This window comes from Rana temporaria, chromosome 12, assembly GCF_905171775.1.
Source record: "Rana temporaria chromosome 12, aRanTem1.1, whole genome shotgun sequence".
Taxonomy (NCBI): domain Eukaryota; kingdom Metazoa; phylum Chordata; class Amphibia; order Anura; family Ranidae; genus Rana; species Rana temporaria.
In genome coordinates this window covers 55,075,202-55,098,586 of record NC_053500.1, presented here as the reverse complement: position 1 = coordinate 55,098,586, position 23,385 = coordinate 55,075,202, and the positions used below count along the sequence as shown (strand labels likewise).

The 23,385-nt window shown below is 45.8% G+C and overlaps 1 protein-coding gene across 1 annotated transcript in view; it reads left to right on the top strand.

Annotated features, from left to right (window-relative positions):
- Positions 1-21,673, top strand: part of SGSH (N-sulfoglucosamine sulfohydrolase) — a 78,506-nt gene extending 56,833 nt beyond the window's left edge. Inside the window, exons 7-8 of the mRNA XM_040331785.1 lie at positions 2,558-2,761; positions 21,007-21,673. Of these exons, the coding sequence (XP_040187719.1) occupies positions 2,558-2,761; positions 21,007-21,563 (761 nt within the window). The 3' untranslated portion in view covers positions 21,564-21,673. The remainder of the gene's footprint in view (positions 1-2,557; positions 2,762-21,006) is intronic.
- The last annotated feature ends 1,712 nt before the right edge of the window (positions 21,674-23,385 follow it).

Below are 23,385 nucleotides of genomic sequence, written 5' to 3'. Positions count from 1 at the left end.
CAGATACATGTGAGTGCACTTGCTATCTTTTTACAATAAATACCCAAAAAAACAAACCAAAAAATCTTTCTGAGATACTATATGTTCAAAACATACCAGGCCTTGGCACAACCCTGATAATAGGACATTGCTCTTAACATGACAAGACCACATATAAATATAGGGGGTAATCCACAAAGATCGTGCCTAACTTAATTTTTTCCATTTAAGTTACACTGCCTTAAAATTTCTACCTAAGTGCCCGATCCACAAAGCACTTACCTAGAAATTTTGGGCTGTGTAACTTAAATTCCGCCGGCGCAAGGCGTTCCTATTCAAATGTAAAAGCAGCCCTAATTTTGCGTATGCAAACTAAAACTTACGGAGAAAAAACGAAGCTGAAAAGCTTTGTGGATCTCCGTAAGTGCTAATTTGCATACCCGAGGCGGCATTTCGACACTAAATGCCCCCAGCGGCGGATGCGGTACTGCATCCTAAGATCCGGTGACTTGTCCTCAATGTTCCCCTATGGGGGAAGTTCCTTCACTGACTGCGCAGGCGCAAACTTCCCGACAGAAATCTCCGAACCTCGCCCGGCATCCAGGCTCATTCTTTAACATCCCCGTGGATTGGAGGATGTTAAAAAAAGAGCCAGGAGGCCGAGCGAGCGAAGCGAGCCGTCCGAGCGCAGCGAGGACGTGAGGCCGACTGGCCACTTTCCTCTAAATCCACGTCGCCCTGGATGCCGGCCGCCGTTCGGGGATTTCCGTCAGCAAGTTTGCACCTGCGCAGTGCTTGAAGGAACTTTCCCGATTAGCTGGAACCATCTCAGCGCATCAGTTCGCGCATGCGCTGGAACTTCCATGATACATGGAACCAGCACGGCAGATCACCGGCAGTGTAAGTCCCTTACACATGCCGGATCTTCTGCCTAACTATGGAAAACTGATTCTGTGGATCAGTTCCATAGTTAGGAACAGGGAAACGACGGCGTAACAGCAATTACGCCGTCGTATCCCTTTTGTGGATTTGGCCCATATTTTCTACCTTTCCTGTAAATGTTATTTATTTATTTAAAATGCTTATTGGGAGCGCAGTCATTACCCGAAGGCCTCAATGCGCTCATAGAACCAACATATACAAATACAAAACACATCTCTCATTACTATAAGATAACAATATAAAATCACATAATAACATTTAAAAGAGCTAAAATACTAATACTAGTACTAATATCTTACCCTAATTAGGGCCATACACTTGAAAAAATAGAAAAGTTTTTAAAAACTTCCTAAATTTTAATAGATCCTTCTCACGTCTTATGTATAGAGGTAGAGAGTTCCAGAATATTGAACCCTGCGCATCCTCCCTCCACATTTAGTTCTTCTAAATTTAGGCACAGTCAGATTGGCCTGATCAGCAGATCTCAGTGATCTGTTGGGCACGTAACAGGTAAATTTTTCTTGCAGATACCCTGGGCCTATCTTATGGATAGCTTTATGGACGATACAACCCACTTTGAACAAGACCCGCTCAGCAACCGGTAGCCAATGCAGGGCTTTCAGAGAAGGTGTAATATGGTCCCGACGACCCACACCTGTTAATAACCTGGCTGCGGCATTTTGGATCAGTTGAAGCTTATGCAGAAGGGTTTTTGGACACCCCATGTATAACGCGTTACAATAGTCCAGCCGACTACCAATAAAAGCATTGATCACTTGGACTTTGTCCACTTCGTCAATGAAATGCAATGTAGAGCGCAGGAGTTTCAGTTGGTAGTAACATGCGCTTACCACCTGATTTACCTGCGCCTTCAATGACAATTTGGAATCCACAATGATTCCCAAGTTCCGAACCTGGGTAGCCAGGGTCGGGGATGGCATAAACGAAATCGGCCAAGAAGGAAAATAAATCAAACTGGTTTTGCTCTGATTACTGATAATAATACATTCTGTTTTAGAGCCATTAAGTTTTAAATAATTGGCTCCCATCCAGGACTGTATTTCTTCCAGGCAGGATGCCAAATCTACCTGAACTTCCTCATGTTGTGTTTAATCCCATCTTCATAGCCTCTTTACTGTTCAGTGAGGCCACCTACTGCATGAAAAAGACAAATAGGGAGGCAGAAGGGGCCAGACTAAAGATCACCGGAAAAGTAGAGCATTTTATAATGACTCAATTGCCTACATATGTGGATTTCCTGATCATTTTGCAATGCAGTAGGCCTGAACTTCTTCCTTTGCATCTTTTATTGATATTCTTTGAATGTTCAAAAACCTTTTGGGTATTTTTTAAGCATATGGCCAGTTCATAACAGTGCTGACATTAATTGGCCCACTCTAGTATATTAGCACTGATCCAGTACGTGTAATAATATAGTAAAGTTGTAGGTCTGGCAATATGGTTTTGAAATTTACCCTAGGCACATTGCACTACTAGTTTATAAATTTATAAACATAGTCATTCAGTGTTGCATCCTAGGGATGCCACATAACTTTTTGCCTAGGCACTGTATGTAAAACAACCTCACTGTCACATTGATAATAAAAAAACAATTATCTCTCATTGTGCACTACAGGAATAGGTCTGATCCTCTCTGAACTGCGTAGTTCCGGACATGAAAATGACACTCTTGTAATATTCAGCTCTGACAATGGAATCCCATTTCCTAATGGACGTACTAACTTGTATTGGTCAGGAAGAGCAGAGCCCTTACTGATCTCTTCTCCTCAACATCCAGAGCGCTGGGGACAATTCAGTGAATCCTTTGCAAGCCTACTTGGTAAGATGCTTTTCCTAGGTATTAATAGTGGGGACATATTTTGCACTGATTAATGAATAAATGTCATATTCACATATTTTCCCTTTGAAGTACAATTGGCACTGCACATTACAATGTGTAAATACAGTATTGTAAAAGGCGTGTAACAAGGCCAGTATGCTGGCCTGAATTTATGGGAGGAGCCTGGGGGTATTTAACCAGCCCACTCACCTGTGGTCATTGTTGGTTTCCTGTGAGCGATACCACACATCACTGGGCTGACTCTTCCCAGCTCACCTCGCGTTTGTGAGTCCTGGCATTTTGATCGCAGGTGCATTTCGGCTTCTTCGTTCGTGCTCTTCGTCGGCGGTTCCCGCTCACTGTCGCAGGTACATTCTGAATCTTTTGCATCATGTGCGTTGTTATGCTACCTGTCCTTACGTAAAAAAAAAAAAAAAAGCCTGCTTCTGAGTTGTGGTCTGCCAAACATACGTTTTAATTTATAATTCCAAACCTCCGAGTCACGGTTGGTCTTTGTCCGATATCACTCGCTGTAGATTTCACTGGATATAAAGATTCACTGTCCATGGGTTTGCCATCTCTTCCATTTAGAGACAAGCATGTATTGTGTGTACAGGTTTCTGTGGCTGTTTGAGGTGATAATTAGGCCCACCTGATACCTTCTCTGCACTGGTTTAGCCTGGGGGGGAGGGGTGGGTGGTTGGTTGGTGTTCAGTTTCAGAGTAAGGGGTCACATACACTCTACAACCAATTCATATCAGATTAATTTAATCCTTCTAATTCGTATCGGATTAATTTCATATATTTACGAACTGATTCGGGTCACACACATTGCATACTTTCTACCATTGCCATTTGTTGTTTTCCCCCATGCCGTGTGTTTTAGTTCCTGCAGTGGAACTTACAAATCGTTTGCACACGTTTCTCTCTTTGTTTACCAAGCCTAGTAATTTTCTGTGCGTCATCCACGGCGCAACACCATGCTCTTCAGATGTCTTGCACACCCACCATGATTTTCGTAGATCAAGTCTTTTTTTCAAACTGTCGCAGGTAGGATTTGTACAAATTCTTTGTTTCATGCACCGTTTTGCCAGATAACCCGTGCCATCAAAAACCCCACTGTGGAACATGCGAGTCATTTGTCAAGCCTCCATATTCAGCCTTATTTGAGCCTTGTGCAAGACCAGGGTCTTATCGTGCAATTCATGAGCACATGTCACGTAGTAGGCCCATGTCACTTAGAAATGCACTGTCTATCATTCCAGTCATTTTACTTTACATTACCCTCCGGTCAAATTTAGTCACATCAGCGACTCACCGGTTCATCCCCGCTAGTTATTTTTTCCTTCTCATTCAGTGACAGTAATTTAATTTGTCACATTTTGTTTTCCCTCCACTTCAATTCGAATCCAGTCGTGTCTGCAATACACTGATCTGTGTCAACTCGTGCTAGTCATTCTGGCTCATGCATCTCACGCTCCACAGTCAGGTCCGTTATCAGTCGCAAATTGCAGCACACCTGTTGGCGCCACTGTTATGGCAAATCTTTCAGTCGTTCGATTCACTTACCCTTCAATCTGATTCAAATCCAAGTCGCATCCGATGCACCAATTCGTCCCGGCGTGCCCCAGTTGTTGGCCTCATTTCAGTACATGCTCTAGAGTTCGCTCATTGTTAGTTGCACCCACGGTGCACCGACTCGCGCCTCTGTCATGGGAAATTTCTGAATGAATGAATGAATGAATGAATGAATGTCACTCATTTCACTGTCACGCATCTGATTTGAATCCACATGCATTCTCATGTGCAGGTTTATCTCAAGCGTGCCCTAGTTGTTGTTGGCCTTATTTCAGTACATGCTCAAGAGTTGCTCGTTGTCAGTCGCATCCGCAGCACAGCGATTCGTGCCTCTGTCATGGGAATTTCTGTCACTCATTTTACCAAAATGCATCTGATTTGAAACCATCCGCGTTCTCACATGCTCCAGTCGCATCCTCATGCACTAATTCGTCCCAGTGTGCCCCAGTTGTTTTTCTGCCTCATTTCAGTACATGTTCCAGAGTTGCTCATTGTCAGTCGCATTCGCGGCGCAGCGAATTGTGCCTCTGTCATGGGAATTTCTGTCACTCATTTCACTGTCACGCATCTGATTTGAATCCACATGCATTCTCATGTGCAGGTTTATCTCACGCGTGCCCTAGTTGTTGTTGGCCTTATTTCAACACAAGCTCCAGAGTCGCTCGTTGTCAGTCGCATCCGCGGCGCAGCGATTCGTGCCTCTGTCATGGGAATTTCTGTCACCCAATTTCACTGAAACGCATCCAATTTGAAACCATGCACATTCTCACGTGCTCCAATCGCATCCTCATGCACCAATTCGTCTTGGCGTGCCCCAGTTGCTTTTCGGCCTTATTTCAGTACATGCGCCAGAGTCCGGTTTATTCTCAGTTGCAACCGCGGCCCGACCAATCCGCACCTCTGTCATAGCAATAATTTCATTAAACTATCACATACCGCACTCCGATTCGAATCTAGTCGCATCCGTAATAAACCGATTCGTCCTGGTGTGCCACAGTTGTTTGGCCTCAGTTCAGTACATGCTCCAGAGTCCGGTTGTTGTCAGTCGCACGTGCGGCACACCGATTCATGCCTCTGTCATGACAAAACATTTCACTGTCATGTATCATGTTCCGATTCTAATCCGGTCGCATCCTCATGCCCCGATTCGTCTCAGCATAGCCCAAAAAAAAAACCCAAGCACTCACCAACAGCCGATCTGAATCTAGTCGCAACGTCTTCCCTATGATTCGGATCCTCAGTAACCACAAACCCCTTCAACCACTAACACCATCAGCCGATCGGAGTCTAGTCATATCATCGGTGCAATGATTCGGATCCGGCACACAAGCCCCCCCCGTCACCTTACATCCACAGCCAATCCGAATCCAATCGCATCATCGGCGCAACGATTCGGATCCTCGGCAATGCAAAATTCACCAACCGACCGGAGTACAGTCGCAGCACCGGCCCAATGTTTCAGATCCTTCACAAAACAAACCCCACTGATGGTCACACCTCAAACTATTGGCATTGGCATTGGCGATACGAATACAGTGGTACTTACGATTCGGATCCCGGGCCTTACGTTTGTTGTCAAGCATAAACATTTGCATCTCACTCCATCATACTCCAAATTTCCGCTAAACTTTGTTTTCACCTTTCTAATAAAGCTGCTTAATTGCAATTGTGGGGCATACCCGAGAAGATATGTGAAATAGAAAAGAAAAAGGTGGACAAGAAGATAAATTAAAAAAGGGGAAAGGGAGGGTGGGAGAAACGAAAAGCCGAGCCGACAGTAGGAGGAGGCGAAGACGCTGCTATAAAAGGGCGAGGCCCCTCCTACAAATGTAGGCGGGCCTGCGTCCCGTTTCCTAACTTGTACTCGGAGCCTCTAACGGGAACTAGGGAAAGAATAACGTGAGATGAATGGTGACCTGAGGTGTGCCGTGGTCACGAGGTCAGTATGCCTAAAAGGGGGCAAAAACAAAAGACACTAGGACAAATGTATGTGAGTAGATGATTTATTTAACCCGAACATCAATCAGCCAGATGAGCAAAAGCCAGAGACATCTCTGTAAGTGGTTCCGGGATGTATCTAGAGTAACATGCAGACCTCCACCTACCTAACCTCTTAATGACGTGAACCGGGACCCCCTGACGTGAGGCTGATGAGGCGGCCCCAATTCTGAAGGAATGACCCGAATATGACATGGGGTTCAAACCTAAATTCCCCAAAAGAGTGCGGCAATATCTCATGAACAGTGCTGAAGTGAGAGGGGCCCCATTAAATGGCAAAAGAGGACTGTCCCTGGGAACCCCTTATAACTGGGCCAAAAGCGAATCTAAGACCGAAACCGGACAGCAACCAGACTCGACCCTGAAATACCGGACATTGGTACCCGGCCCTGTCTGCTGTGTTTTGCAAGCTTCCAAACGCAACACAAAATGGTCAGGGAACCTAACTAATTGACTAACTACCAGAGTACGGGAGTTGGCCCCTACACGGGTAAACTCCCCTGGTCTCAGGAAACCGTAGAAAGCCAGATAAATAGCCGCCTTCAGCACCAGACTGGGTAGTAACCCAAATGGAACACCAGACAGCATATCTGACATGGCCCGGAAGATGTGCCCTGTGATGGGCAACCTGCTGGTAGAGGTTGGTGGGCTGCTTTTCTGAATCCCTCGGAGGATTGCTTTGACCGAATGAGCTGCAAACAGAGACTGCCTGCCAGGATGGAGCAGAGAACTGAAATGCTGGACGCCTGCCAGATACCCCCTGATAGTGCTATGGGACAACCTCAGCTGGAAGTGACAATAGGCCACGAACGACAAGAGGTACTGATTGTCAAATGGATCCGCCCTGGGATACTGTGCCAGGAAAGTCTGGAATGTTCTCCAGGCGGTACCGTACACCTTCCTGGTGTTATTTGCCAGTGACTTGTTAATCAAACCTAGTGCCCCTGCCCAGTGCAAGCTTAGTCCATCCTCAGCTGGGAGACCTGTGGGGACGGTGTGGCATAGACGTCTGCGTCCGGGACCTGCTGAAAGAAGGACAACATATCAAACCGTGATAGGGCGTCCGCAGCAGAATTCTGAACCCCGCTAATAAAACTACAGTGGATATGAAATTTAAACTGAAGGGAAATCCAAATGAGCCTGCGTATGAAGGCCATGATGTACAGTGACCCTGACCTTCCCTTGTTGACAATCTCTGCGGTCGCCTGATTATCTGTGTAGAACACCACTGAGTTGCCTGTCCACAAATGCCCCCATACCTGAGCCGCAGCAACTATGGGATAAACCTCGAACAAGGCCAACGTCCGGAAGAACCCGGGAATTGCCCGACATTCATCCGACCATGGTCCGGCCAGCCAATGGGTACCAAAAATGGCTGCGTACCCATTAGTGGCTTCGGCATCCGTAACCACCCGAAATGATGACTCCGAAACTGTGGGTATGAACATAGACACACCGTTCCAGTCCCGGAGGAACTGATCCCACATGCGAAGATCTGCTGAAGCTGCTGCGTCCAACCTGACCAATGAATCTGCATCAGGGGCTGCGGGGAGCAAAGCGAGCAACCGAGAGATAAATGACCTGCCCTGAGGGATAATTCTCATGGCAAAATTTAACATCCCCAGAAGTGACTGCAGATCTTTCCTGGAAGTGACTCGGGACACGGTGAACCCATGTATCCGCTCCCTAATCCTGGCCAACTTGTCTGCTGGTAACCTCGCCTGCATGGTCTGGGAATCCAGAATGATTCCCAAAAAGGTGAGAGAGGTGCCTGGGCCCTCCATTTTCTGACTTGCCAAAGGGACATTGAGAGCGGAAGACACCGCCACCAGCTTCTGGAGGTCGGAGGGCGTACGTCCTGCACTCTCAATCAGGAGGTAATCGTCTAGATAATGTAAAACCTCCTGACAACCTGCCTCATGTACGAGAATCCAATTGAGCGCATCTGCGAACACATTAAAAATCCAGGGATTGCTCTTGGAGCCGAACGTAAGGTTGGTAGCGAAGAAATACATACCCCTCCACTTGATACCGTGCCATTGCCACAGGGAAGGCTGAATAGAAAGGAGCTTAAATGCATCCGAGATATCGGCTTTGGACAACCAAGCGTCCCTACCTATACATATGATCCGCTGGATGGCCTGGTCAACTGATGCATACTTCAGAGAAAACTCCTCTGATGGAATCAAGGAGTTTAAACTGGGTACCCGAGAGCAATGAGGAGCTGACAAATCATAGATTAATCAAAGTTTATTAGAAAATTTCCCCTTAACTAGGCCCAGAGGGTTGACCCTCCACTGATGAAATGGTGGGGAAGCGAAAGGCCCAATGACGAAACCCTTGTCCAGCTCTGTCTGGAGCAGCCCATCCACTGCCTCCATATCAAGGCCTGAGGACAGAAGATTCTTACACTCGAATGTGCCCTGAGGCAGCGTGATAAAGCCCGTGTGGAACCCCCGCTCAAACCCCTCAACTAGAAACTGACAAAGGGAGGGGGAAGGGTGGGAAGCCAAACAGGACTGTAAGACGGAAATATTGATACGGCTTAGTCCTGAGGACTTCTCTTGCTTAAGCGTACAGGATGACTTGGGGTGTGCCCTGTAACAGGTGGCACAGACATGCAGCAGGCGGCACTGACTTTAATTACAGGATCCCTGATTAAAATTGTTACAAAGCTGTGATTTTCCCAGATAATGAATCGGCCTGCCGAGTTTGTCAAAAGAGGCCGAAGTACTAGGGGTCGGCAACAAACTAGAGGAAGCTCTGGAAGGCCCTGGCACAGCAGGGGGTCCCATGAGAGGGCACCAGTAAGCCGTGTGGGTGGAGGACTGGCACGTGGAGCAGACCGGAGACCTTAGTCCTGCGAAATGCCGACAAAAAAGTTCCGTATCTACCACGCTCCAGTCGGTCATAGCCTGATGTTGGATGAATACAGCTGCCGCTTTTGCAGAAAACGACCGATGGTAGTCGTAAAATGCCGACCCGCCATATTTATAGCCCAGCTCTACGACCGCGTATAAATATAAATCCAACTCCTCCCTCCTCTGAGGACTGACCGAACAGATAACATCCCTATAGATACTAAAAGCTAACACGAATTCAGGGACAGAGAGCTTGCGGCTAAGTCTATGGTCCCTGGACTTAACTACCACTGAGACGTCGCCGCACGCGTATGATTTATTGTCCAACATCGTGAGCTGCGATCAAGAGGGAGGTTAAATTGACATCCTTCCTGTCCAGAATGTCTTTCTTAATGTTGGCCGGCACGAAATAGGCGGGAGTGACTGAAAGGGAACCCGCGGTCTTACCTACAGGGACTGGGCCAACCACGGGGGACACTCGGTCAGCTGATGAAGCGGGCACGACAGGAGCTGCAGGAGACAGGCAAGGAGGGCTTTCGAGGACCTCCACCCTGGCCCGTAGCTCCTGAAAACCTGTCGCCAGGACGTTGAGCGAGGAGTGGATGAGCGTGAGAGACGCCCCAATTGAGTGCAAAGTCACTTGTTCTGGGGCGGCACTTGAAGCCCTAGGGAATAAGAGTCTGAATAACTCCGCCTTGCGTGCAGCCGATGGGTAGGAGATACCCCTGCGCTGGAGCTCCGCCACCAATCTGGGGATGGTCCAGGCCCTCATAGATGGCGTGCTTTCATGTTCAGATGCTTCACCCAGGGAAGGAAGAACGACTGACCCCTCTTCGATGTCTCCCGCCTGGGACATGGCCTAGCGCAGGGGGGTAGAATGAAAGATTTAGCCGAAAACATGCCCGCCAAGGACATGTGACAAGTTGTGACATAGAACTGGTAAGTGAGTGACTAACCACGAAACCCCAAGTGGATCTGGCACCTGTGTAGATAATCGAAAGTGCCGGACGTGAAAAAGCAAAGGACCGAGTCACCCGAGGCGTGCGGGCAATTAAAAACGAACACTCAGGCCCTGGATACCTGAAAACGTGTCAGATAAAGAATAGGAAGCGAAATGTGGAATGAAATGACGTGAGTGAAATGAACAAGCAGAATGCCAATGTGCCAGATACCTGAAGTGACCATCCCAACCTAACTATGCCCCCAGCGTGATAAGCCACCAACCGGTGGAACAGGACATAGTGAAGCCTCGACGCCATACGGACCGAAGCTAAATGTGCCTGGAAACGTAATACCTACCTGGAACGCAGGTACCAGGAACGTGAGAAACCTCCTGAGAAAATAACGCAAGAGGTTGAAACACAGGAACCGCCCTGTGACTAAGGCACCTACCCCGAAAAGCGGACCCCACCAAAACCACTAGCCAGGGGGACCAAACCCAGTGAAACATGACCTTGCGCAACCTGAATGCCACCTGAACTTGACCCCCCAGCCGAGTCTAACCAACACGAAAACGCGAAGCATGGATGGTGAAGCACAACCCAGAGGACGACTTCCGGAGTGACAATGAAGGCCAGGCCCAGCGGTCACCCCAGTGACATTGTTGCCGGAGGGCAGGCGTTCCCGCTACCCCCCAACCCAAAAATAACCTCCCCGGCTGAAACCCCAAAGTAGCAATGCTAGTAAAAGTGCACTAAAAGCCACCCTAAGTATGTGATCCATAACTTGTTGCCACATGAGTGACCCAACCAACGTGGAAAGTAAGACAGCACTTACTGCACTTGCTGAACAAAACTGACAGTTCACGAACGCACACCCACTGCAACCAGCTCCTACGAATGAAAATAACATTGAAAAACCTGCGACCTGCAAGAAAGATAACATGACCCCAAATGTAAAATAAAATGCAAGTACCCAGATCGTGGGTACTGAGAGAATTCGCTGGCTCACTTAATACTGGACAAAACACTGCAACCCGCTCCTATGAAAGAAAATAATATTGAAATGACATGCGACCTGCAAGAAAGATAACATGACCCCAAATGTAAAATAGAATGCAAGTACCCAGATCGTGGGTACTGAGAGGACTCGCTGGCTCACTTAATACTGGACAAAACACTGCACTCAGCTCCTATGAAAGAAAACAATATTGAAATGACATGCGACCTGCAAGAAAGATAACATGACCCCAAATGTAAAATAAAATGCAAGTACCCAGATCGTGGGTACTGAGAGAATTCGCTGGCTCACTTAATACTGGACAAAACACACGGCCTCACTTATCCCCCACCCTGCGACCAGTACCTGGAAGAAAAATGGGAAAACAGGCAATTGTGACGTGCAAGCAGACTGGTAAGACCTCTTGACGTAAGAAAAGGATAACCCAACCAGTCTGAAAGAACAACACCCCGACTAGGACTGACGAGGGAAACAATGACCTACGAATGGGAAGACAACCGTGCCTCCCCCCCTGTGACCAAGAAGGAGTGTACCCTACCCCGCAGAAATTTTGCAGTGACTCAATAATGTAACCGGAGGACGGACGGTGCCCCGACATGCGTCTGACGGGAAAGGAAGGTTCATGGAGAACCGACAGCTGACGTGATGCCCCCCTATACGTGACTGTGAAATCTGGTGACCCCTTACTAACTATGAAAGGAGAAGAATCTCCCACGCTGCTGTTTGGAAGGAACCGATAAAATCCTGTAGTTATATAGGTGACGAATGTAATGCGAGTGTGAACGCCCCTGAACATGACTATGCATGTATGATATATATATACCAACATTCTGCTGGCCGCAGGACGGTGCTCCCACAGCGCTGTCAGCGCCATCCCTGCTGAGACCACCGACCCGGGCACCAATCATGCCAACGACGGATGACCAGCGAGCCCAATGTAGCTGCCGAGATGGTAACCGTGCCCCTTGAATAGCCGTCAGTGACCAGGACCGTGCCCCCTATGCTGATAGAGAAACTCACAAACATAGCCCGGCCAGTTTAACCACAAGGAAACAACACCTGCGTTCTTAGACCCGTCCTGTGAGCTAACAGACTCATCTCCAGAAAAAAATGCACCTTGCTACAACTAACCTGCTGACCCCTACACACCCCTTAATCCCCCCCGACTGCAAAGTCCCTAAATACAGATGGGAGGGGGGTACCAATGTAAATGAACCAAACATGACCAAATGGCAGAGACACCCCCTCCCCCTGCTGCTGCTGCTGCTGCTGCAATAGCTGGATACATAAAGGCAACCATCAGCGCAACCAAATCCCAACAAGAACACCCCGACTAGGCCTTCAGAGAAAAAACATGTAAATAAATGTTTAGCCGAAATGCTATGACAACCGCTACATGGGCCGCCATGGAGCCAGAGCCACGGTCCAGCGACCCCCCGCTCTGAGAGGTACCTGACCGGATTGAGAGGCCCAGGAAGCCGGAGGAGAGACTTCCGATCGCTCGTGTCCCCACGCTGAAGCACCCGGAAATGGCAGCCGTCGTCGCGCCGGAAATGACGTCACGAGCGATGCGTCGGTGACAGGCTCCAAAACGAAAAGCCGAGCCGACAGTAGGAGGCGAAGACGCCTCCTAACTTGTGGCTCAAATCGGTCACTCATCTCCAGTAGCAACTCGGCTGCTCACCTATTTTCTGTCCCGCCCACACGCAAACTAGCTTTCACTACGCCTATTGTTCCTTCATGTTGACCCGCATCAGGTCAGTTCTCCAAGACTTCACCCGCACTAGGGGTGTACTAAGAAGCAGCTTCAATCTCTCCCGGGGATTTGCAGTTAGGATCATTCCCCAGGGTCGATCTTTTGTATCATGCCTCCTGGTCTTCCTCTCCCAGACACAGGACTCCGATCAGATCCTTAACTTGGACACCGCGGCAGTAGAGGATCTGTCAATATGGAAGGAGTTCCTTACTACGTGAAACAGTATCAACATTATACCATCAATATCGCCCCCATCACCGCAGGTAGTGACAGATGCCGCCGCTTCCACAGGCTTCGCTGCAATTTTTGGCCACTGTTGGTTTGCAGGACCATGGCCTCCAGAGACACTCTTAATCCCAGGGTTTACCTGGACTTCCTCCGTGTTCGAACAATTCCCGATCGTGGCAGCCGCTCAGCTCTGGGGTCATATCTGGACAGGACGAACCGTGGCCTTCACCACCGACAACTAGGCCACGGCCGACATTATTAGTAAAGGCAAGTCCAAGTTATGTCCTTCCTACGCAGGCCCATACAACTATCCCCACAGCACCAGTTAATGTCTACTATCTTGGCTAGTTCCCCATTTGGCTTTCTCCCCAGCCTGGTCATTCAAGAAACCATCTACTCGGCCTACCACGGATTCTTGCGGCCTAGCGAGTTCACCCGCAGCTACCCCGCCGGCCAAGTTCCACATAGACCTCACTTGGCTCGCTACCACGACCACTTCATTCTCCACCTGGCACTATCCAAAACCCAGCGATCAGGCACTGGGGTAGACATCCAACGCTAAAGCAAAGAATGTCCGGTGTGCAGTAACCATACTCGATCGCCTTCTGTCACTCCTACCTGAATAGTCAAACTCTTATGCCCTACTACCTTTCCCGATCAAACCCTTGAGTGCCTGCCAGTTCGTCAAAAACGTCAGAATTCATCGGGGCACAACCAACCATAGGAAGTTGATCCAGGGTTCACCCGATCACCTCTCGGGGGATCAGGAAGGAATTTTCTCCCCTGCTGTAGCAATTGGCCTAGGCTCGGTTGGGGTTTTCGCCTTCCTCTGGATCAATGGGGGGGGGGGGGCGGTTAGGTCAATTTGGGTCCTGTCACCTTCACACTCACTCACTCTTCCACGCTACCTACAGCTCAACCCCAGTCAGTGCTCCAGTCGCTCTTATCGTATTGGAGAGGCCTCTGCCACATCCCGGTGTGGGATCCCAGATCATGACAATTAAGAGACTTGACGAGTGAAAGTCTGGCTGCTTCGCCCAGCACATCCCCCAATCCTCAGGTGGAAATGGCACAAGCGTTCACCAAACTTGCTCAATGAATAAAGCTAAAACCTATAATACTACACCCCTACCTGAATGTTTTTGCCCCCTTATCTTGGCATACCGTCCATCAGATCAGGGCACACTTTAGGTCTATTATATGTGGTAAGTCTTATGTTAAGTCTATCTATCTTGTTCATATCTGTATCGGACATAGGGCTTTGACCATAAATATGGTAAAAGTGCTCAAGTGATAGTAAATGTTATTTATGTTGATGTGACATGACTTTATGTGATTATTATAATTGCAATTGGGGTGCGCATGAAAAGAGGGACATGGTAGAAGTTGGTATAAAAATAAGGAAAGTGAAAAACTGAGAGGGAACGTGTGGGGTAATGTAATGGAACTTAAAGGGTCACTAAATGAACACAGAGCTGCAATCTGCTTTTCAGGAGGGAGAATGGAAATTTCTGCTCAAGAAGAGGACTTTCATTCAAGAGTGTATGGACGCAGTGTGAGGGAGCTCCGCTACAACGGACTTCCCTGAGCTACTTATATAGCGACTTTTAAGCCCCGAGTGACACCGTTTTGCTCCGGAGGACAGCGGGAACAAAAGAGGGATGGCGGCCAAAAGAAAAACCAGAGAGGGGCTACGTAAGCTGAGTGAGTTCTGTAGCCCTGCAGTACCTCAGAGAATCCAAGATGGCGCCGGCCCCACTCCACCATGGCAATGAATACAATACTGCCAGCTCTAACATAGCTGTGGAGAAACATAGTGCTTCACAGGCTGAATGGAGCACCAGGATGACATTCTGATTCCTGTGAGGCAGAGGAGAAGGATTTCTGATAAAGAAGGTAGCTTTTCCATCATTAACCCTGACACTGCCTATATTCCAGATTGTAATCCTTATGATGACAAACTTAATGCTATACAGACAGCAGAACAACCCATACTGGACACGACCATAAAATAAATGATTATGTCCCTCAGGGGTGCCTTACAGCATGACATGCTGAGCTATATGCACAAGTCCAAACTAGAAATTGACGCGCTGGGGGACAGAGTGGACTATGTTGAGAATAAGATGTGCGACTTTACCTCAGCGCACAACGAGTTATTAGATTCTCACTTTGACCTGGAGGAAGAAGTCAGACAGCTTAGAATTAAGGTCGGAGATATCGAGGACCGGAGCAGAAGAAATAATATAAAATTCAGAGGAATACCAGAAACAGTGAAACCATCAGAGCTAAAAGGCTTTATTAAAAGCATGATTTCAGACCTAATTCCTTCAGTCTCAAAACAAGAATTAGAGATTGATAGAGCTCACAGGCTCCTTAAACCACAGCATATAGCTGAAAAGTTACCGCGAGATGTCATTGCTAGAATGAATTTTTTTGGGGAAAAGGATCAGCTCATGCAATACGCTAGACGCCATTCACCACTACCTGACCCTTACGCTGGGATAATCCTTTTCTCAGACCTCTCCCAAGCGACAATTCTAGCTCGCAAAAACATGAATTCAATCACAAAAATATTCCGCAACCATGGAATGATCTATAAATGGGGATTCCCCACAAAATTGCTTGTAGATTACAAAGGTTCCTCCTACGCAATTAAAAGCTTGGATCAGGGTCTAAAAATTCTTCGCTCCTGGAGTTTTATCCCCAATCAAGAGATTGATAAAATGGATGTCAGCACTCCTGGACCAATACCACAAGACTGGAAGAAAAAAGAGAACTCCGTCCACCATTAATATGGTTCTACCTGTTTTCTCACATTTGCCCTCAATATTTTCATTTGGGAATTACCTGATTGCTCAGGGGAGGAAGTTCAAGGGAACTTGTTTGAGTTTTTGTTTTGTTTTTGTTGTTTGCCTTCCACTATAGTATCTGTACCATGCTGCTTTATCTGATACAACACCTCCACCTACTGGAAATAAAGTATTGCTGCTTTCTCCACATTTTTAACATGCAACTTGTCTACAAAAATGATCTCACATCTCAGCAATCATCCTCTTATAAGCAATGACCCTTAAACTCTTGTCAATAATTGTGAAGGGCCTCAATAGCCCATACAAGAGGAGAGCTCTATGGGCTGACGCTATCAAATTTAGCAGCGACATCCTCTGTATCCAAGAATCTCATTTCGCCAAGGATAAGTCTCCTAAATTTCAACATCACAAATTTCCACATATTTTTGTTTCCAACCACAAGAAAAAGAATAGAGGGGTGATTACAGCTGTAAAGGATACGGTTTCCTTTCAGCAATTAGACCTTAGGACAGATGCCCATGGAAGATATATTATTTGAGTAGCCGCTATAGATAACTCAACGTATACTATTGTCAACATTTATGCTCCAAATAAAAATCCCCACCAGTTTATCCAGAAAGTGATCAAGATGGCAAGGAGGATCCAGAAGGGTTATCTTATTATTTGTGGAGACTTTGATGCACCCCTAGACCCGGATATGGACACTTCAAGAAAAGGAAAGACCCCTAGGAAAGGTTTAGCTGATATTTTCCCGACAGAAAATTTGTATGATCCATGGAGATGCTTACACACTACAGAGAAAGATTTTACTTTTTTTTCTAATGTTCACAAGTCATACTCTAGATTGGATTACTTTATCACAGACAAAAATCTCCTACCGAAAATAGTGGACGCAAAAATTCATAATCTAACGTGGTCAGACCACGCTCCTATTACGATAGAAATTGATTCTAATCAAATCTGCCCCAACAATTATTTATGGAGGAATAATACATTTATTCTAGCACAGGGGAAACATCAGTCTGTGATGAAGGAATCCATTGAATATTTTTTTGTTTATGAATGACAATAGTAGTGTTAACGATGCTACCTTATGGTGTTCCCACAAGGCCTATGTTAGGGGCCTCTTGATACAATTAACTGCCAGGGAGAAAAAAAATAGAAATATCAAAATAAACTCATTACTAAAAGAGATTGCAAGCCAAGAAGAGTTACATAAAAAAAATCCTCTAGATATTAATTTGGAACGTCATCTTTCCACTCTGAGAATGGAACTCAAATCTATCCTAATAACTGACCATGAGAAGTACTTTAAGAAACTTAATTTAAAATATTATTCAGAAGGTAACAGAGCAGGTAAACTATTAGCTTCCCAATTACGCCAGCGTAGACAAAAAATAAAATTATTAAATTAACCCACCACAAATCGGGAAAAGTAATGTTCAATCCCCAAGAAATTGTAGATGCATTTTCACAGTACTATGAAGAATTATACAATCTTAAAGAAGATATTAATACCCCCCAACCTGATACAAATTTTCCCTCCATCGACCCAATATCCTTAGAAAATCTCAATCTCCAATGAAGAAATTTTGAAAGTCATAAATGATCTTCCCAAAAATAAGGCTCCAGGTGCTGATGGCCTGTCAGGTGAATATTACTCGGCTTTTAAGGATATTTTAACCCCATATTTATCCAGACTTTTCAACCAAGCAGCAAATTCAAAAACTTTCCCAAATGAACTTCTAAAAGCTGTAATAATAACACTTCCAAAACCTGACAAAGATCCTGCCTCTCCCTTGAATTATAGATTATATCTTTACTTAATTCCGATCTTAAAATTTATGCGAAAGTCCTAGCAAATAGATTAGTTAACATCACCCCCTCATTAATTAGACCAGATCAAGTTCAAGCTCCTGATAGCACTAGAAGAATGCTGAATATTATTAACAGAATACATAATGATCGAATGCCTGCCCTACTTTTAACAGTAGATGCAGAAAAAGCATTCGAAAGAATGCACTGGGGGTATATTTCACACACTTTATCTAAATTTGGCCTTAAAGGATTTATACACTCTGCCATTATGGCATTATATACTCATCCCATTGCTAAAGTTTTTTTCCTCAGGTATGCTTTCTAGAACTTTCGCACTAACTAACGGGACCAGACAGGGGTGCCCTTTATCCCCACTGATTTTTTCCCTTGCAATAGAACCCCTAACGGAATATATACGCTCTTCCCCAGATATCAAAGGTATTACGATTGGTCAGGATGAACACAAGTTGTGCCTTTTCGCTGATGACATTATACTGACTCTGGCCGATCCTGAATTATCCTTACCTTCAGTAATTAATGCGCTCGAAAAATTTAAGGAAGTCTCATACTACAAAATCAACGTAAATAAATGTTACATATTACCCATAAATATCCCTACTTCATTAACAGTCAGCCTCTAATCAAAGTATGGATTCATATGGAATAACTCGGTAGCGTACTTGGGAATTTGACTTGCACCACTGCCAACCAAAATTTATGATGTTAACTTCCTTCCCTCTGACATTGGGAGCTCATGTCTTAACTGGTCCGACACAAGTCGGTCCGACTTTGAAAATGCTCCCTGCTCTACTTTGGTCCGACTTTGATCATACTTCAGCCAATTGAATATCATTGAAGTCGTATCAAAGTCGGAACGCCGTCTTGCATGATCCGACTTTGGCATGCGACTTGTGCTCTGCTGATCTTAAGGGGGACCTCCACGCCAAATTTTAAATAAAAAACCGGCATGGGTTTTTCCTGGTGACCCTGCCCCTTATGATGTCACCACCCCACCATGCCCCTGGCGGTGACGTCCATAAGGGGCAGGGTCACCGGGTGACATCCCCTGGTGACCACGCCCCATGCCTATATAAGTCGTTGCGCACACTGCATTACAGTGGAAGAGAGGGTGTCGTGTCAACATCTGAAGAAGAGCAGAGGGAAGAAGACGACGGAGAAGACCAGACCAACTCTAGTAAAAGAGCTGGCAGAAGATAGCGGAGGAGCCTGGCAGAAGGCACCGCAAAGTGGGAAAAGAACCGGAGAGCGTGGAGAAGACACCAGAGAAGATGCGGGACCCCATACTCATTCACATAGGGTGGGGGGCCTGGATCTGGGGCCCCCTTATTAAAGGGGGCTCTTGAATTCCAATAAGCCCGCAGACCCCGACAACCAATGGCCAGGGTTGTCGGGAAGAGGCCCTTGTCCTCATCAACATGCCCCAAAGCACCCACCCCCATGTTGAGGGCATGCGGCCTGGAACAGTTCAGAAGGGGGGCCCTCGCTCGTCCCCACCCCCTTTCCAGACCGGCCGGGCTGCACGCTCGGATAAGGGTCTGGTATGGATTTTGGAGGGACCCCATGTCGTTTTTTCAGCGTAGGGGTTCCCCTTAAAATCCATACCAGACTAAAGGGCCTGGTATTCTCCTGGAGGGCAAACCAATGCCGTTTTTTTTATTTAAAAATTTGGCATGGAGTTTCCCCTCAAGATTCATACCAAACGCAGTGCCTGGTATTGGCAGGGATCCAAGTCGGATTCCCGTTCATTGAAGTCGGACGCGTCTCTGACTTCAAATTGCAGGGTAAAGTCGGATCCAAAGTAGGACTAGTGTCCTGTCACACCAGTGTGAACCCAGTCTAAGACTGTTAAGCAATTACAGCAACATTTTCCCCCCAATTTTGTAAAAAGTGTTTAACCCATTCTGGAAGGTTAGCTCCAAGTGAAGAGTTTTCAGACAAGTAATCCAGCCGTATGCAAGGTTAAGGCCTTCCTGCCCATGTGTATTTGGTCAGCAAATAAAGAAAACAGAAAGGCTTCCCTCGCTGGGGAGGAAAAACATAGTCCCAAAATAAAAGACCATTAACTAAATATAGGCCTCCTGGCTAACAGATAGACCTCACTGGGTCTGCTTCCATCCTGCAGGCATGTTCCCTCACAGCCTGCATTTCCTCTCTCAGCACCACCACTGTTTACACTCAGGTAAGACAATATTATACCCCAGCTGGAGGAGCAAGGTGTGGCCAGTGCTTAAAGCGGTTGTAAACCGCATATACAATTTTTTTTTTTTTTTTTTTACCTGCAAGGCAAAATGCATAATCAGCTAGTATGCACCGCATAATAGCCGATTATGAAATACTTACCTCAAAACGAGGTGAACAACACTTACCTGGTTCACGCCGAGCGAGATGTCATCTTGCTCCGGCGTGTCTTCCGGGTATCGCCGCTCCAGCGCTGTGATTGGCTGGAGCGGCGCCGCTCCAGCGCTGTGATTGGCTGGAGCGGCGATGACGTCACTCCCGCGCGTGCGCGCGGGAGATTTAAAATCGGCAAGGTCCGGCGGCTGCCGGATCTTCCGCCGTGGATCCCTCCTGCGCATGCGCCCCCCGCATTGCGAGGGGAATATCTCCTAAACCGTACAGGTTTAGGAGATATTCTTTTTACCTACAGGTAAGCCTTGTTATAGGCTTACCTGTAGGTAAAAGTGAAAAATTAAGGTTTACAACCGCTTTAACCCCTTGCTGTCTACAGACCTTTTGCTGTCACTCATTTATCTTAAGAACCTTGAGATCTCCATAACATTTTTACAGTATAACCCATTGATTTGCCATTACTTTTCCACTCCCTGTGTGTCCTGAAAAAGTGACAGCAGGGGCTGCCATATTGAAAAAAAAAAAAAGTAAAATTGTAAGCCTGGCAGTGCAATAAGGTTTGTTCCAATGCTGTCACTTTTGCAGGACACACAGGAAGTGGATAATGGCTGTACTGGCAAAAATCAACAGGTTATACTGTAAAACTGTTATGGCGGGGGGACACACCATAGTTATAATTTCATGAAGCTTCAGTTATTTGTTTCCATTCCTATGGTTGGTTGGAAATTAGTACATGCATTTCTGACTTTTTTTCATGTTTTCAAAAATTTTAATTTAAACCCCAATAAAAGTAATGTATGAAGACATATTAATACTTATAATGAATTGGGTAGTAAATCTTCCTTTTTTCTCTACTTGTTTTAGATATCACACCAACCATTTTAGATTGGTTTTCGATTCAGTATCCCAACTACAAGATCTTTGGTAAATCTGTACAGCTGAGTGGCAAATCCCTTCTTCCTGCTCTGCAGTCAGATCAGCCCTGGACAACTGTATTTGGCAGCCAGTCTCTCCATGAGATTACCATGTACTATCCAATGAGATCAGTCCAGCACATGCAGTATCTTCTTGTACATAACCTGAACTTTAAGATGCCATTCCCTATTGATCAAGATTTTTATGTATCGCCTACTTATCAAGACTTGCTAAACCGAACTGTGTCTGGACTGCCCACAAACTGGTTTAAAACACTCCACAGCTATTATTATAGAGACCGCTGGGAGTTGTATGACCGCTCAAAAGATCCTGAAGAGCTAAACAACTTGGCTGGTGATCCAAACTACCATGACATATTGTACATTATGCAGGAAATGCTGAAGAAATGGCAGTGGGAGACTTCTGACCCCTGGGTCTGTGCACCTGATGGAGTCTTAGAGGAAAAGCTAAATCCAGAGTGCCGTCCACTTCACAATGAACTTTAACATGCCACCATCTGTTCAGTGAGACCTTAAAATTGCATTTACTGTAAATAATAATAGAAAATGGTCTTCATCTTGTCATGTCTGGAAACCCATAAAACACTCAGAAGTAAGATAAGAAATCAAATGGGGCATTTAGCCATGTTCCAAGGAAAATAAGGGGCCCAGTACCACTTCAAAAAAGAAAAAAAACATTGGAGTTCATGCTTTAGAGTAGACTTTCAAATTGTGTGCAACTGGACACATGGAGACAGTGTGGCAACAATAGGACATGACGATTGTTTTTAATTTAACAATTAAATGTACCGTATATATACGAGTATAAGCCAAGTTTTTCAGGCACGCAGATGGACACCCTAAGCTTATACTCGATTCGAAAAGTTTTCCCATTTATTTATTTTTTGGTAAAATTAGGTGTCTCAGCTTATATTCAGGTTGGCTTATACTCGAGTAAATACGGTATATAGATCACTAGACTGATATAATTCAAACATTGACCTAGGCATGGTGGATGGCCAACTACACCAGAATCTAGTATTTTAGTCTAACATGGTAATTGCAGGTTAAATTTACATGACGTTTTTTTATACCTCTGACAATACAGTGAGAAAATATATCCACAGTTACTACAAATCCAAATAATGGAGGGTTTGCTAAAGTGTACTATAAATTCTTTATTGGAAATTCATTGAGGGACACAGAATTCAGGGCCAATTTGGTTATACTACCACAGGAGGATTTGGACACTGCCAAACAAAACCAAACAATAACCAGTCTGGTATAACCAGGGCTCAAGTCCTGCGGGAACGTGTGGGAACGGAGTTCCTGCACTTTTTTCACAGCAGGAACGCAGTTCCCTTTGCAAGACTAAAGCAGCCGAGCCACTCGAGCCAATCCTTCACTAAGCGGCGATGCCCAGCTTGACTTTTTGTCAGGGGCAGGCGTACCTTAGTAATCCTTTATGTTACTGCCCGCTTCCTGTATATGGATTCATCGGGTAGTGTGCGGGTATTCCGTCACTTCCTCGATGCCGAAATGTCTCCTGGGAGCTTTTGTCATTGTTCCCAGGAGACATTGCGGAGGTCTGCTGCAAGTTAAACGCGGGATTTAGAAAGAACTTGCTAAAAAAAAAAACATGCGCTTTAGTAATTATGTATATGAGCGTATCATTTTTTTTTTGGTGGGGGAGTGGATCTTGGGTGGGAGTTCCCACACTTTATTCCCCAGGACTTGACCCCTGGGTATAACCCTTCCCCCAATCCCAGAATTGCTAAATTTTTGTAGCAAGCAGTGCAGAGAGCAAGTACATAAACACAAAGGGTGGGATTTGTGTCCCTCAATGAAGTTCCAAAAGAAGGATTTTATAGTAAGTACAAAGATCCTATTTTATTTCTCCTCATTGAGGGTTGTGAAACAATTGAAACATCCAAAAGCAGTCCAACTGAGGGATGGGCAACACAATAAGGAAATTGCTAATAGGGACAAATATAAAAAGGCTGGTAAAAATATACAGATCAATTTGCACCACAAATTAAAATTTCAGCAGCAGTCAAAATAAGCATTAAAGTAAAAAAACGAATAAAAAAAAACGGGGTGACCGCCAAGAACCACATTAATAAAAATTGTTTACGCAAAAAATATGTGCAAGTAAAAGATTTAATCTGTGCAAAAAACGCACCCATTGTCCATTCCAGTGAGTTATTTAAATCCTTGAAGGTTATGGACACTGGGTGCCTCTTTTGCTATTCAGCATTGCACTACTTTAACTGGTAATTGTGCTTCCATGCAACACTGGACGCAAATGAAATTTTATATAATTTTTTTC